The sequence below is a fragment of the Ranitomeya variabilis genome, chromosome 2, assembly GCF_051348905.1.
Source record: "Ranitomeya variabilis isolate aRanVar5 chromosome 2, aRanVar5.hap1, whole genome shotgun sequence".
Classification (NCBI taxonomy): Eukaryota; Metazoa; Chordata; class Amphibia; order Anura; family Dendrobatidae; genus Ranitomeya; species Ranitomeya variabilis.
This window is the reverse complement of record NC_135233.1, coordinates 330480849-330495595: the sequence shown is the minus strand read 5'-3', so window position 1 is coordinate 330495595 and position 14747 is coordinate 330480849. Positions and strand designations below refer to the sequence as shown.

General features: G+C 47.6%; 1 protein-coding gene across 2 annotated transcripts in view; it reads right to left on the bottom strand.

Annotated features, from left to right (window-relative positions):
- Window positions 1–14747, bottom strand: part of LOC143805726 (P2R1A-PPP2R2A-interacting phosphatase regulator 1-like) — a 50655-nt gene that overhangs the window by 29688 nt on the left and 6220 nt on the right. For both annotated transcript variants that reach the window (XM_077285318.1, XM_077285319.1), the window contains exon 3: window positions 4776–4832. In XM_077285318.1, coding sequence (XP_077141433.1) covers window positions 4776–4832 — 57 coding nt within the window. The remainder of the gene's footprint in view (window positions 1–4775; window positions 4833–14747) is intronic.

Sequence of the window (14747 nt, the reverse complement as noted above, 5' to 3'; positions counted from 1 at the left end):
GGTAAAAAATCTTAGCAGAGGCTGGCGTCCGTGCCCTGATCATGGTTCCAATGACGTCCGGCGAGGGCCCTGCCTGGGTTAGAACCCAGGTCTCAAGGGCCAAGCCATCAAATTGAGAGCCCCTGAGTTCTGGTGGTAGAACGGGCCTTGTGATAGAAGATCGGGGCGGTCGGGGAGACGCCAGGGGGCGTCTGCTGTAAGTTGTACGATGTATGTGTACCATGTACGTCTGGGCCAGTCCGATGCAATTAGGATGGTTGTAACTCCCTCTTGATTTATCTTCCTCACCACCCTGGGTATCAGGGGGAGAGGTGGAAAAATGTACAGAAGCTGGAACTGGGTCCAGTCCTGAACCAGAGCGTCTGCTCCGAGCGACCACGGATCGTTTGTTCTGGCCATGAAGTTGGAGACCTTGGCATTGAAGTGGGATGCCATTAGGTCCACATCCAGGGTCCCCCAGTCGTGACAGATCTGGCGAAAAATGTCGGGATGGAGAGACCACTCTCCCGAGTCTATTCCTTGTCGGCTGAGGAAGTCTGCTTCCCAGTTGTCCACACCCGGAATGTGGACGGCCGAGAGAACCGACCCTGTGTCCTCCGCCCAGTGAAGGATGTGTGACACTTCTTGCATCGCCTGGGTACTGCGGGTCCCCCCTTGGTGATTCACATGCCACGGCCGTGGCATTGTCCGACTGTATTCTGATGTGAGAGGCTGCCAGTAAGTAATGGAAGGCCTTCAATGCCAGGAGGATGGCACGAAATTCCAGGATGTTGATGGGCATGGTCGCTTCCACTGGGGACCACTTGCCCTGTAGTGTAGGTGCACCACACCCCAACCCGTCAGGCTCGCGTCAGTGGTCAGAACCTTCCATTGACCTGTGAGAGAGGATTTCCCCTTTGCTAGTGAGGTTAGCTTGAGCCACCAGTGCAGGGACCTCCTGGTTGACGTTAGCTGGAACTCCCTGTCAAGAGAAAAGGGATTCCTATCACAGGACTTGAGAATGGCTAGTTGGAGAGGCCCGAGGTGAAACTGGGCAAATGGGACCGCTTCTATTGCTGCCCCCATCTTGCCGAGGACTCATGGCAAACCGGAGAGATCGAGGGGGTTTGCGGAGGAGGGTGCGAACTCCTAGGCGGAGAGCCAGTGCCTTGTCCTTGGGAAGGAGCACTAGACCCCTGGAGGTGTTGAATAGCATTCCCAGGAAGGTCAGGGACTGACTCGGGGTTGCTGATGACTTTTGTAGGTTGATTAACCAGCCCATGCGACTGAGAGTATCGGTTGTGATTGAGAAGCTGAGCTCGCAGCCCTTGAAGGTGGGAGCCTTGATGAGTAGATCGTCCAGGTATGGAACGGCTACTATGCCTCTGGAGTGCAGGACGTCCATGGTGGCTGCCATGACTTTGGTAAACACTCTGGGAGCCTCTGATGGGCAGGTGCAATAGGTATACGCAGGTATGCGTCTTGCATGTCTATGGAGGCGAGATATTCTCCCTTCTCCGTGGACGCAATGATGGACCGAAGGGACTCCATGCGGAAGTGACGGACCCGTATACATATATTTGTTGAGCTGTTTTAGGTCCAGTATGGGCCGTACGCTGCCTCCTTTCTTGGGAACTACGAACAGATTGGAGTAGAACCCTCGGAAGCGGTCGGTCGTGGGGACCGGTACTATGACTCCTGCTTGAAAAAGCGAGGAGACTGCTTGGTGGTAGGCACGAGCCTTGGCTGGTGGTTTTAGGGGGACAGAGAGGAAGAATCGGTCCGGTGGGTTGGAGGTGAAGTCTATTTTGTATCCGGAAGACACTAGTTCCCTGACACACCTGTCTTCTGTAATAGGCAGCCAGACTTGATGAAAGAGCAAAAGTCGGCCGCCTACTGGTGTGGTGTCTTCCGGAGTCCGTGAGTCATGATGAGGAGAAAGTCTGAGATTTTCCTCCTCTGGGCTTAGGCTGGCCTGCTTTTGACTGCCAGGTCTTGTCCGACCTTTGCGTCGGTCGTGAGTTGTCCCTGCATGGGGAACGGTTATGATTTTGTGCTGGACGCGAGACGGACCAGCCCGAGGAGTTCCAAAAGGATTGGAATAGAGTTTGGTTACGCTTCTTGTAAGTGTGTTTAGGTCTGAGTTGGGGAAGAGAAGTACTCTTACTCCCGGTAGCGTTGGATATCATCTTGTCCAACTGTTCACCGAAAAGTCTCCCACTGAGGTAGGGGAGTTGCGTGTGGGACTTCTTTGAGGCTGCGTCCGCATTCCATATCCGCAGCCAGAGGATACGCCGAACTGTGATGGCGTTTGATGCTATCCCCGCTACTCCCCTTGCTGAATCCAGAGCTGCATGAAGCATGTAATCTGCTACAACTGCTATTTGAACCGCTTGGTCCGACAGCTCAGGAGCGGATGCTTGGAGAGCTTGTACATTTTTTTGCCCAGGCCAGAATGGCCTTGGCAACCTAAACTGAGGCGAACACGGGAGCCAGAGATGCCCCTGCTGCCTCGAAAATTGAACGAGCCATGCGGTCTACCTGCCGGTCTGCTGCGTCCCTGAGGGTTGAGCTATCTGGCAGTGAAAGGAGGGTCTGTGCTGCTAGCCTAGAGACTGGGGGGTCCACTTCAGGTGGATCTGCCCATTCCTTGGTGTCCTTCTGCGGGAAGGGGTACCTCGCCTCCAGATATTTGCGATTAGCGAATTTTTTCTCAGGCTGTGAGAGCTGCTTTTTAAGGATCGCCTTAAACTCTGGGTGGTTAGAGAAAACCTTAGGCGGCTTCAGAGGTCCTTCAAAGGAAATCTTATGTTCTGGGGCCTCTGGTGGCGGATCAGAAATGTCCAGCACCCGATGGATGGAAGAGATTATGTCTTCAACTAGCGTTGTATTGCTAGGGGGGGATTGGGATCAGGGACCCCTCTGTTTCCCTGTCTGAGTCAGAGTCGCAGATGCCTTCCGAATCCTGTGCATCACTGAGGCGTCCTCTGCTGGGTGAGCTGGGGAGGAGGCCTTCTCTGGTCGGGGATTGCGGAGATCTGCATTGTCTGTCCCTGGAATGGGACGGTCTAGATGACCTGGAGCTACGGTGTCTCTCCCTAGAGGGGGATGACCGTGTGCTATGGGATGACGCAGATGGACTTGATCTATGGGTCCGCTTGCGTCCTGACCTAGACGTGGATGTGCCAGGGTCATCTTGTTCCTGAGTCAAGCTCTCCCTTTGCTGGGTAACGGACATAGCCGAGGCATGACTCTGCAGAGCATGAAGCAATGTGGAGGTTAGGATATCTACAGACTGCGTCAGATTGTGACATCTGAGTAGCCCATTCCGGCGTGGCATTAGACACCGAAGCAGTGGCAGGGGCTTCTTGGGGCTCTGACACATTAGTCTGTATACAGTTCTGGCAATGCGGGTACATGCTGCCTCTGGGGAGAGCGGTCCCGCAGGCTGTGCAGAATGCATAATAGCAGTTCTGCCTGGTTCTCTTGGACCTTGAGCCCAGCATAGTGCACAGAGTGCAGAAGGGATAGCTATGTAGAGGACCCTATAGTGATGCAAAGAAGCCTATAGGGGAGCCTTATAGGGAATATGGATTCACAGCTGAGTAAAAAAACTCAGCTGTGATCTTACCCCACCAGTGTGCCCCCTAGGTCCAGCGCCAAATATCCACAGTCCTGTGCCCTCCGGAGACTGGCTGCCTGGTCCTGGAGATGCAGGGTTAATCTGCAGCAGAAAATGGCTGCTGAGAAGGCGAGGAAGGGAGAGAAGGGGGCGGAGAGCTGGAAAAAGGCGGCAGAACTGTGTAAAAACGCGCCCTTTCTGTCTCGATCCACCCCCTCTATGACACTGTAGAGTGTCATATTGGTCATCCGGGGGCAGGCCGGGGGGCGGAGAGGAGGCGGCGGCTTCAGCTAGGCCAAAGCCGGGGCCTAAATTAGATGCCTGATGCCCAGAAGGGCTCCAGGCCGGCGCGAAAGTCCGGGAGGGGGTAGGATCTGAACCGGCCCCCCCCGGATTTAAAGGCAGGATAGCGGTGGGGCTATAAGCGGAAGGGGGGCCCGTTGTGCGGTGTGGGGTCCCCCTGAGGCGGTATAGAGCTGGTGCTGCCGCAGAGACGGGCGCAGGGAGCCCTGTGTCTGTATTGTGCCATGCCTGCCTGCACTTCCCCCGGCCCCGACAGGAGCCCGCAGCTGGGCTGGGGTCCCTAGATGCAGGCGCAGTGTGCTGGCCCATTGCTGGGAGCTGCACAGTGCTGCCTGTACAGGCCCTACGTGAGGCGTCTCAACCTAATGCCCGCAGAGGGGGATTAGGGAGGGTGCTGTGTGACCATCAGGGGCTTTATCCTCGCCTCGACCTCAACCCAGAAACCAAAAGGAATTGGGGAAGGAGGGGGGTCTCGACTTCGAACCAGCACCCGAGGGACTGGGGAAGGAGCGACATGGGGAATAGCCATCTCCACTTCAACCGGGCACCCCGTGATAGGGGGCCGAGGAAGGAACCATGCCGGGAGTCTCGCAGGAGACCCACTTTTCTTCATGTGTACTTCCGTTGGAAAAAAGGAGTAAAGAAAAATTTTAGGTGTGCCTCCTATGCGACAGTAAGCAAAAACTGGAGAAGGCTGACGCCGTCCAGAGGTGTATACTGCAGAGGAGGAGCCACGGTTAATCTTTTTCAGATTATGCATAGTGTCGCCTCCTAGTGGACAGCAGCATTACACCCATGGTCCTGTGTCCCCCAATGAGGCGACAGAGTAATGCACAGATGTAAGAAAAATATCTTTTGCACTTAGAATTACCTGTTTCAGCTGATGAAGTCTGCTGATAGGAATGCGCACAGGAGAGGATGACGGCACCTGAGAGGAGAGAATTACCAATAGATGTTAGTGAAATACCGCACAGCTCTTGAAGGTAGCACTCTGCATTTCACCATCAGTTAGGTATCAGTACTGCATGTCCTGTGTGTAGTAAAGTACTTACTAATCGCCATCCTGTGTGTCAAGTGACGTCAGTTGTGACTAGCCTGTTCACTCCAGTGTTTGCTGGGAAGACCAGAAGTCACTTTTCAATTTAAGTCAATGAGACGCAAAACAAGGCTGTCTTGCAGGGGTGTCAATACTTTTGGCCACAACTGTATTTCTGTCAGATAATACTCAGTTTCTTCCTGAAAATGATTGCAAACACAAATTCTTTGGTATTATTATCTTCATTTAATTTGTCTTAAATGAAAAAACACAAAAGAGAATGAAGCAAAAAGCAAAACATTGATCATTTCACACAAAACTCCAAAAATGGGCCAGACAAAAGTATTGGCACCCTCAGCCTAATACTTGGTTGCACAACCTTTAGCCAAAATAACTGCAACCAACCGCTTCCGGTAACCACCAATGAGTTTCTTACAATGCTCTGCTGGAATTTTAGACCATTCTTCTTTGGCAAACTGCTCCAGGTCCCTGATATTTGAAGGGTGCCTTCTCCTAACTGCCATTTTTAGATCTCTCCACAGGTGTTCTATGGGATTCAGGTCTGGACTCATTGCTGGCCACCTTAGAAGTCTCCAGTGCTTTCTCTCAAACCATTTTCTAGTGCCTTTTGAAGTGTGTTTTGGGTCATTGTCCTGCTGGAAGACCCATGACCTCCGAGGGAGACCCAGCTTTCTCACACTGGGCCTTACATTATGCTGCAAAATTTGTTGGTAGTCTTCAGACTTCATAATGCCATGCACACGGTCAAGCAGTCCAGTGCCAGAGGCAGCAAAGCAACCCCAAAACATCAGGGAACCTTCACCATGTTTGACTGTAGGGACCGTGTTCTTTTCTTTGAATGCCTCTTTTTTTCTCCTGTAAACTCTATGTTGATGCCTTTGCCCAAAAAGCTCTACTTTTGTCTCATCTGACCAGAGAACATTCTTCCAAAACGTATTAGGCTTTTTCAGGTAAGTTTTGGCAAACTCCAGTCTGGCTTTTTTAGGTCTCGGGGTAAGAAGTGGGGTCTTCCTGGGTCTCCTACCATACAGTCCCTTTTCATTCAGACGCCGACGGATAGTACGGGTTGACACTGTTGTACCCTCAGACTGCAGGGCAGCTTGAACTTGTTTGGATGTTAGTCGAGGTTCTTTATCCAACATCTGCACAATCTTGCGTTGAAATCTCTTGTCAATTTTTCTTTTCCGTCCACATCTAGGGAGGTTAGCCACAGTGCCATGGGCTTTACACTTCTTGATGACACTGCGCACGGTAGACACAGGAACATTCAGGTCTTTGGAGATGGACTTGTAGCCTTGAGATTGCTCATGCTTCCTTACAATTTGGTTTCTCAAGTCCTCAGACAGTTCTTTGGTTTTCTTCCTTTCTCCATGCTCAATGTGGTACACACAAGGACACAGGACAGAGGTTGAGTCAACATTAATCCATGTCAACTGGCTGCAAGTGTGATTTAGTTATTGCCAACGCCTGTTAGTTACAGGTGCTGTTAATTACACAAATTAGAGAAGTATCACATGATTTTTTGAACAGTGCCAATACTTTTGTCCACCCCTTTTTTATGTTTGGTGTGGAATTATATCCAATTTGGCTTTAGGACAATTCTTTTTGTGTTTTTTCATTTAAGACAAATTGAATGAAGATAACAATACCAAAGAATTTGTGTTTGCAATCATTTTCAGGAAGAAACTGAGTATTATCTGACAGAATTGCAGGGGTGTCAATACTTTTGGCCACAACTGTAGACTTACATTAAGAGAGGAAGCAACAGCGAGCAGTGCTATCCAGCCAGTGGTAACTGAGGTTACAAGATGGCGGAGAGGGACTGGAGTATCACTGGAAACTGTGGAAGACAGCAACCAGTAAGTATTTTCCTCACATATGGAACATATATTAATAATACCTAAAAGAGGGTGAAAATGTATAAATAAGTAAAAAAAAAAAAAAAAAAAGAGAAGCCTGGAATAGGACTTAGGGTACCGTCACACAGTGGCACTTTGGTCGCTACGACGGTACGATCCGTGACGTTCCAGCGATATCCATACGATATCGCTGTGTCTGACACGCAGCAGTGATCAGGGACCTTGCTGAGAATCGTACGTCGTAGCAGATCGTTTGGAACTTTCTTTCGTCGCTGGATCTCCCGCTGTCATCGCTGGATCGCTGTGTTTGACAGCGATCCAGCGATGCGTTCGCTTGTAACCAGGGTAAACATCGGGTTACTAAGCGCAGGGCCGCGCTTAGTAACCCGATGTTTACCGTGGTTACCAGCGTAAAAGTTAAAAAAAACAAACAGTTCACACTTACATTCCGGTGTCTGTCCCCCGGCGTTCTGCTTCTCTGCACTGTGAGCGCCGGCCGGCCGGAAAGCGAGCACAGCGGTGACGTCACCGCTGTGCTTTCCGGCTGGCACAGACACAGTGGAGAGAAGCAGAACGCCGGGGGACAGACACTGGAATGTGAGTATGTACGGTTTTTTGTTTTTTTTTTTACTTTTACGCTGGTAACCACGGTAAACATTGGGTTACTAAGCGCGGCCCTGCGCTTAGTAACCTGTTGTTTACCCTGGTTACCCGGTGACTTCGGCATCGTTGGTCGCTGGAGAGCTGACTGTGTGACAGCTCCCCAGCGACCACACAACCACTTACCAACGATCACGGCCAGGTCGTATCGCTGGTCGTGATCGTTGGTAAATCGTTATGTGAGACGGTACCCTTAAAGGGAATCTGTCACCTCATATTTCGTATATATAAACTGCGGCCACTGCCATCAGGGGCTTATCTACAGGATTCTGTAATGCTGTAGATAAGCCCCAATGTAACCTGAAAGATAAGAAAAACAAGTTAGATTATACTCACCCAGGGGCGGTCCGGTCCGATGGACGTCACGGTCCGGCACCTCCCATCTTTATACGATGACGTCCTCTTTGCTTCCTGCCGCGGCTCCTGCACACAGGCGTACTTATCGGCCCTGTTGAGGACAGAGCAAAGTACTGCAGTGCGCAGGCGCTGGGCCTCTGACCTTTCCTGGCACCTGCGCACTGCAGTACTTTGCTCTGCCCTCAACAGGGCCGATAAGTACGCCTGTGCAGGAGCCGCGGCAGGAAGCAAAGAAGAGGACGTCATCGTATAGAGTTGGGAAGCGCCGGACAGCGACGTCCATCGGACCGGACCGCCCCTGGGTGAGTATAATCTAACTTGTTTTTCTTACCTTTCAGGTTACATCGGGGGCTTATCTACAGCATTACAAAATGCTGTAGATAAGCCCCTGATGGCGGTGGCCGCAGTTTATAGGGCAAAATGAGGTGACATTCACTTTATCATTATTATTTATTTATATAGCACCATTAATTCCATGGTGCTGTACATGGGAAAAGGGGTTAAGTACAGGGTTATAGATAACATTTACAGTAATCAAATTTACAATGACAGACTGGTACAGAGGGGAGAGGACCCCGTCCTTGCGGACTTACATCCCTTTAAAGTGGTTGTCTGCCCCAAATAACCAATGTCATGGGGGTGTTAAGTATAATAATATATGCAAATTGTCTCTTCAGGGAGGAAGAAGAGTAGATCTCTAGCGCCACCTATTGGAATTAGCAATCCTAAAGGTGAATATCGACCCTTTAAAGGGAACTTGTCACTCCCCCAGGGCCTATTAAGGTTACAGAGCCACCTTCTGCAGCACTAAGGCTGCATTCTGTGAAAAAACATTCCCCCCGGACACAATACAGGTATGACGCGCAATTTATAAAAGTGAATATTTCAGCATTATTAGGGATCAAAAACATAAGAGCCACCTTCACAGAATGCAGCCTTAGTACTGCAGAAGGTGGCTCTTTCACATTAATAGGCCCTGGGGGGGGGGGGGGGGGGGGACAGGCTCCCTTTAAGCAGCCTTGCAATATGACTTAGGACAGTGTTCCCCAAGTTCGGTCCTCAAGAGCCACCAACAGGTCATGTTTTCAGGATTTCCTTCGTATTGCTCAGGTGAGAATTCCATCATCTAGACAGGCAACAATTCCATCACCTGGGCCATACTAGGGAAATCCTAAAAACACGACCTGTTGGTGGCTCTTGAGGACTGGAGTTGGGGAACACTGACTTAGGATAAAAGCAGAATCAGAAACTCAATTTGCAGACACGGGACCAGTCTTAGCCTCTCACCTAGCCAAATCAGATCTCATACTTTCCACTGATGAGGGGCAATACCCCGAAACACTGTCTGCAAATGGAGATTCTGATTCGACTTTTATCTCAAGTCATATTGCAAGGCTCGTTAAAGGGTTGATATTAACTTTTAAGATTGCTACTTCTAATAGTTGGCACTAGAGTTCAAGGGATGAAATCACGGGCAGTGGTGGTCATTAGGTGAGGTGCTGACTTGGGAAGTGAGCAATTTAAAAAAAAAGGTTATCACCACCATTGGACTATTAAAAAGAGGATTAAACCCTTGATGACGTGGCCATTTTCTTTGTTTTTTCGTTTAGGTTTTTTCCTTCCCCTTCTTCCAAGAGCCACAACTTTTTTATTTTTACATCAATATGGAGGATGAGGGCTTGTTTTTTGAGAGACGAGTTGTACTTTTGAATGACACCATTTTATCATGTGATGTGATTCTTCAGGTCATTAAGAGAATGCAGATACCAAGCATGTATAGCTTAACCCCTTCCCGACCTTTGACGCAGCGTATGCGTCATGAAAATCTGTGCCAATCCGACCTGTGATGCAGCATACGCGTCATGGTAGGATCGCGTCCCTGCAGGCCGGGTGAAAGGGTTAACTCCAATTTCGACATGCAGGGACAGGGGGAGTGGTACTACAGCCCAGGGGGGGGGGGGGGGGTGTGGCTTCACCCCCTGTGGCTACGATCGCTCTGATTGGCTGTTTCACTTTCAACAGCCAATCAGAGCAATCTAATATTTCACCTATGAAAATTGGTGAAATATTACAATCCAGCCATGGCCGATGCTGCAATAGCATCGGCCATGGCTGGAGACCCCGATCTGGCCCCCCCCACCGACTGACGGCGGCGATCTGCAGCCGCCGTCAGTGTTCCGTACCCCTCCGTCCTGTCCTAAGCGCCTTCCTCTCCCCTCCGACCCTCCCCCGTCCTCCCCTTCGCCCCCTCGCTGTCCGATCGCACCCCCCCATACTGTCCCTCCCGATGTCCTCGGTCTTCTCGCATGGGCATCGCCATCTTGGAAAATGGCGGGCGCATGCGCAGTGCGTCCGCCGAATCTGCCGGCCGGCAGATTCGTTCCCTGTACATTTTGATCGCTGTGATAGAACCTATCACAGCGATCAAAATAAAAAAAATAGTAAATAAACCCCCTCCCTTTATCACCCCCATAGGTAGGGACAATAATAAAATACAGAAAATATATTTATTTTTGTTTTTCGGCTAGGGTCGCACTTAGGGCTAGGGTCGCACTTAGGGCTAGGGTTAGAATTAGGCTATGTGCACACGGTGCGGATTTGGCTGCGGATCCGCAGCGGATTGGTCGCTGCGGATTCGTAGCAGTTTTCCATCACGTTTACAGTACCACGTAAACCTATGGAAAACCAAATCCGCTGTGCCCATAGTGCGGAAAATACAGCGCAAAAACGCTGCGTTGTATTTTCCGCAGCATGTCAATTCTTTGTGCGGATTCCGCAGCGTTTTACACCTGCTCCATAATAGGAATCTGCATGTGAAATCCACACAAAAAACACTGGAAATCCGCTGTAAATCCGCAGGTAAAGCGCAGTGCGTTTTACCTGCAGATTTTTCAAAAACGGTGCGGAAAAATCCGCACACAAATCCGCAACGTGGACACATAGCTTTAGGGTTGAAATTAGAGTTAGGGTTGGGGTTAGGGTTGTGATTAGTGTTGGAGTTAGAATTGAGGGGTTTCCACTGTTTAGGCACATCAGGGGGTCTCCAAACGCGACATGGCGCCAACATTGATTCCAGCCAATCTTGCGTTGAAAAAGTCAAATGGTGCTCTCTCCCTTCCGAGCCCCACCGTGTGCCCAAACAGTAATTTACCCCCACATACGGGGTACCAGCGTACTCAGGAGAAACTGGACAACAACTTTTGGGGTCCAATTTCTCCTATAACCCTTGGAAAAATAAAAAAATTGCGGGCTAAAAAATTATTTTTGAGGAAAGAAAAATGATTTTATTTTCATGGCTCTGCGTTATAAACCTCTGTGAAGCACTTGGGGGTTCAAAGTGCTCACCACACAGATTAGTTCCTTTGGGGGTCTAGTTTCCAAAATGGGGTCACTTGTGGGGAGTTTCTACTGTTTAGGCACATCAGGGGCTCTGCAAACGCAACGTGACGCCCGCAGAGCATTCCATCAAAGTCTGCATTTCAAAAGGTAACTACTTCCCTTCCGAACCCCGACGTGTGCCCAAACAGTGGGTTACCCCCACATATGGGGTATCAGCGTACTCAGGACAAACTGGACAACAACATTTGGGGTCCAACTTCTCCTGTTACCCTTGGGAAAATAAAAAATTCCGGGCTAAAAAATCATTTTTGAGGAAAGAAAAATTATTTTTTATTTTCATGGCTCTGCGTTATAAACTTCTGTGAAGCACCTGGGGGTTTAAAGTGCTCACTATGCATCTAGATAAGTTCCTTGGGGGGGGGGGGGGGGGGGGGTGGTGTCACTCCATATCAAGTGATCCAAATATGAATTTTTTTTTACCTGACGTCTTTAGATGTTTTTTATTTTTTGTTTTTATGAAGTACAACTTTAGTTAATTACAAATTAAAAGTTTTGAATTTTTTTCTTCATCAGTTAATTTTTTACAGATTTCTAAAGTTTTGAAAAAGCGCAGATTTTGGCCTGGTATGGCTTTATATTTTTTATCATATCTCAGGCTAGAATTAAGATAAAGAGTTGGGAGAGGCATAATTTTTCTCAGAACGGTACCGGCTTTCATTTGATATGTCACAAGACTATGTTTCTTTATATTTTGTTGTGGAGAAATCAAATTCAAAATTTTGATGCGCAATTGTGAAAAAAAGCGTATGTTTTAAAATTGTGAACACATGCATGTGTGTTACTTGTGTTCTTGATTATATTTGTACAGGGATTCAACTTGGGATCTATCAAATTTGTATTTTTTTTTAAGCCTTGAATCATCTGATTTTAGGTTTGTGTGAGTTTCTTCCTTTTTTCTTTTCAAATTACAACTTATTGAATTCAACATTTATATGCAACAATACAGAAACGCAAAAAACAAATACTGAAGTGCCAGAATAAACACATCTTAGGCTACGTTCACATTTGCGTTGTGCGCCGCAGCGTCGGCGCCGCAGCGCACAACGCAAACAAAAACGCGGCAAAACGCACGCTAAAACGCTGCGTTTTGCGCCGCATGCGTCGTTTTTGGCCGAAAGTTGGACGCAAAAAAAATGCAACTTGATGCGTTTCTTGCGTCCAACGCTTGCGGCCATGCGGCGCTAAACACAGCACAACGCATGTCCATGCGCCCCCATGTTAAATATAGGGGCGCATGACGCATGCGGCGCCGCTGCGGCGCCCGACGCTGCGGCGCTGACCGCAAATGTGAACGTAGCCTTAATCATCATAACACAACTTGCTCAGCATTTTCAACCTGACTGCATTGAACAAGCCAAAAGAAAACAGGTGATCATATCCTCAAGTGGGATTTTCCAAATGCAGTCTCATCCTAATTATATGTTAAATACAAGATTTAAAGAACCAATATTTTACCACCTATTTATACTTGTAACAATTCATCACTAAACATGTCATTTAGGAAGTGTTTAAGAATAGTATAGTAGTTAAATCCTCGTTCTATAAAATATGAACTAATCAAACAATTAATAGTACATTTTTAAACTGGCCTTTTATCATCAATGTGTCCCTTCTAGTGGGTGAAATATCATCTTGTCCATATGCGCTTACTAGCAATGGCCATTTCCTTTTGTGTCAGAGAATTTACGGCCTGTCATGGTGTTCGGCTCCACCTGAGTTAATATCTGATTTTTGTAACTTTTAAATGTCTGGTTTTCTTGGATACACAGAGGACAGTGCTGGACCAGAAGGTGCAAAAGTCACTTCTACTTCTTCATTTTCACAATCTTTGGAGAGTCCAGTAGCCACCAGCGCTAATCATATTCACAGGTCACATCACCAGTTATGTCATCTATTGCCAATCTTGTGCCGCCTTCTGCCACCTCATGGACTTCACTGTCTTTGCTGAATGAAGAAATCCTTGTTTTTATTTCTGTTTCACTACATGGGACGACAGTCCGATGTTGCCGAGTCCCTTTGATGGGTTCGGCTTCCTATAACCGAATTTTCACAAACTCTCCTCCTCTTTTTAGTCCTGGTTCTCCCTCCATTTGAAAAGTTGCCTGGGTGTTAAGATTTGGTGTGAATGTGGCCTCTGGAGGCTGGAGCTGCCGGCCTGTCATCTGCTCTGCATTCACTGTCTACCCCTGGTCATTCTCAGCCCTAACAAAGTTTCTCATCTGTCCTCTCCTGCTTCTAATACTCTTTAACATAATAAAATAATACAGTAATATCTAAAAATCATGGATTATTTGGTAAATATAGATCCCACACTTTTAGACCACAGGCTGAACAGATCTGAATTAGAGATTTTCAAATTGAGACGAATAGTTTTATTTTTTAAAATATGATCCCATCATGATCCCAACTTATGTTTTGGTACAGATGTTGCTAGGAGCATATCAGGCACATACACAATTTTTGAAATTTTGAAATTAAACGCTTTTTTCGGAAATGCGTTTTAAAATTTTGCGGTGGCGTTCACATGGGTAAAATATTATCAAAGATACTCTTGTGACATATCTGGTGAAAGCCTATACAGTTCTGAGTAGAATGGTGTTTATTTTGTTTCTCTATCTTTTTTCTAGCCTTAGTTATGAGGAGAAATGTAAAAGGCAGGCAACAATAAAATTTGCACTTTTTCCGAACTTTGAAAATCAATAAAAAAAATTAAAAAAAATTCTAGAATTTTTTTTTCTTCACATTTTGCATTCTCTGACACACTATTACCAAATAACAAAATCTCAAAAGAATTAAAAATATAGAGGTAAAAATAATTGGTTCACTTGACAAGGAACAACCCGGGGGGTCTAGTTTGCAAAATGGGGTCACTTGTGGGGGAGCTCCAATGTTTAGGCACAGAGGGGCTCTCCAAACGCGACATGGTGTCCGCTAACGATGGAGATAATTTTTCATTCAAAAAGTCAAATGGCGCGCCTTCCCTTCCGAGCCTTGCCGTGCGCCCAAACAGTGGTTTACCCCCACATATGAGGTATCAGCGTACTCAGGACAAATTGGACAACAAATTTTAGGATCCATTTTATCCTGTTGCCCATGTGAAAATGAAAAAATTGAGGCTAAAAGAATTTTTTTTGTGAAATAAAAAGTACTTTTTCATTTTTACGGATCAATTTGTGAAGCACCTGAGGGTTTAAAGTGCTCACTATGCATCTAGATAAGTTCCTTGGGGGGGGGGGGGGGGGTCTAGTTTCCAAAATGGGGTAACTTGTGGGGGAGCTCCAATGTTTAGGCACACGGGAGCTCTCCAAACGCAACATGGTGTCCGCTAAAGATTGGAGCCAATTTTTCATTAAAAAAGTCAAATGGCGCTCCTTCCCTTCCATGCGCCCAAACAGTGGTTTACCCCCACATATGAGGTATCAGCGTACTCAGGACAAATTGGACAACAACTTTCATGGTCCAGTTTCTCCTTTTACCCTCAGGAAAATAAAAAAATTGTTGCTAAAAGATG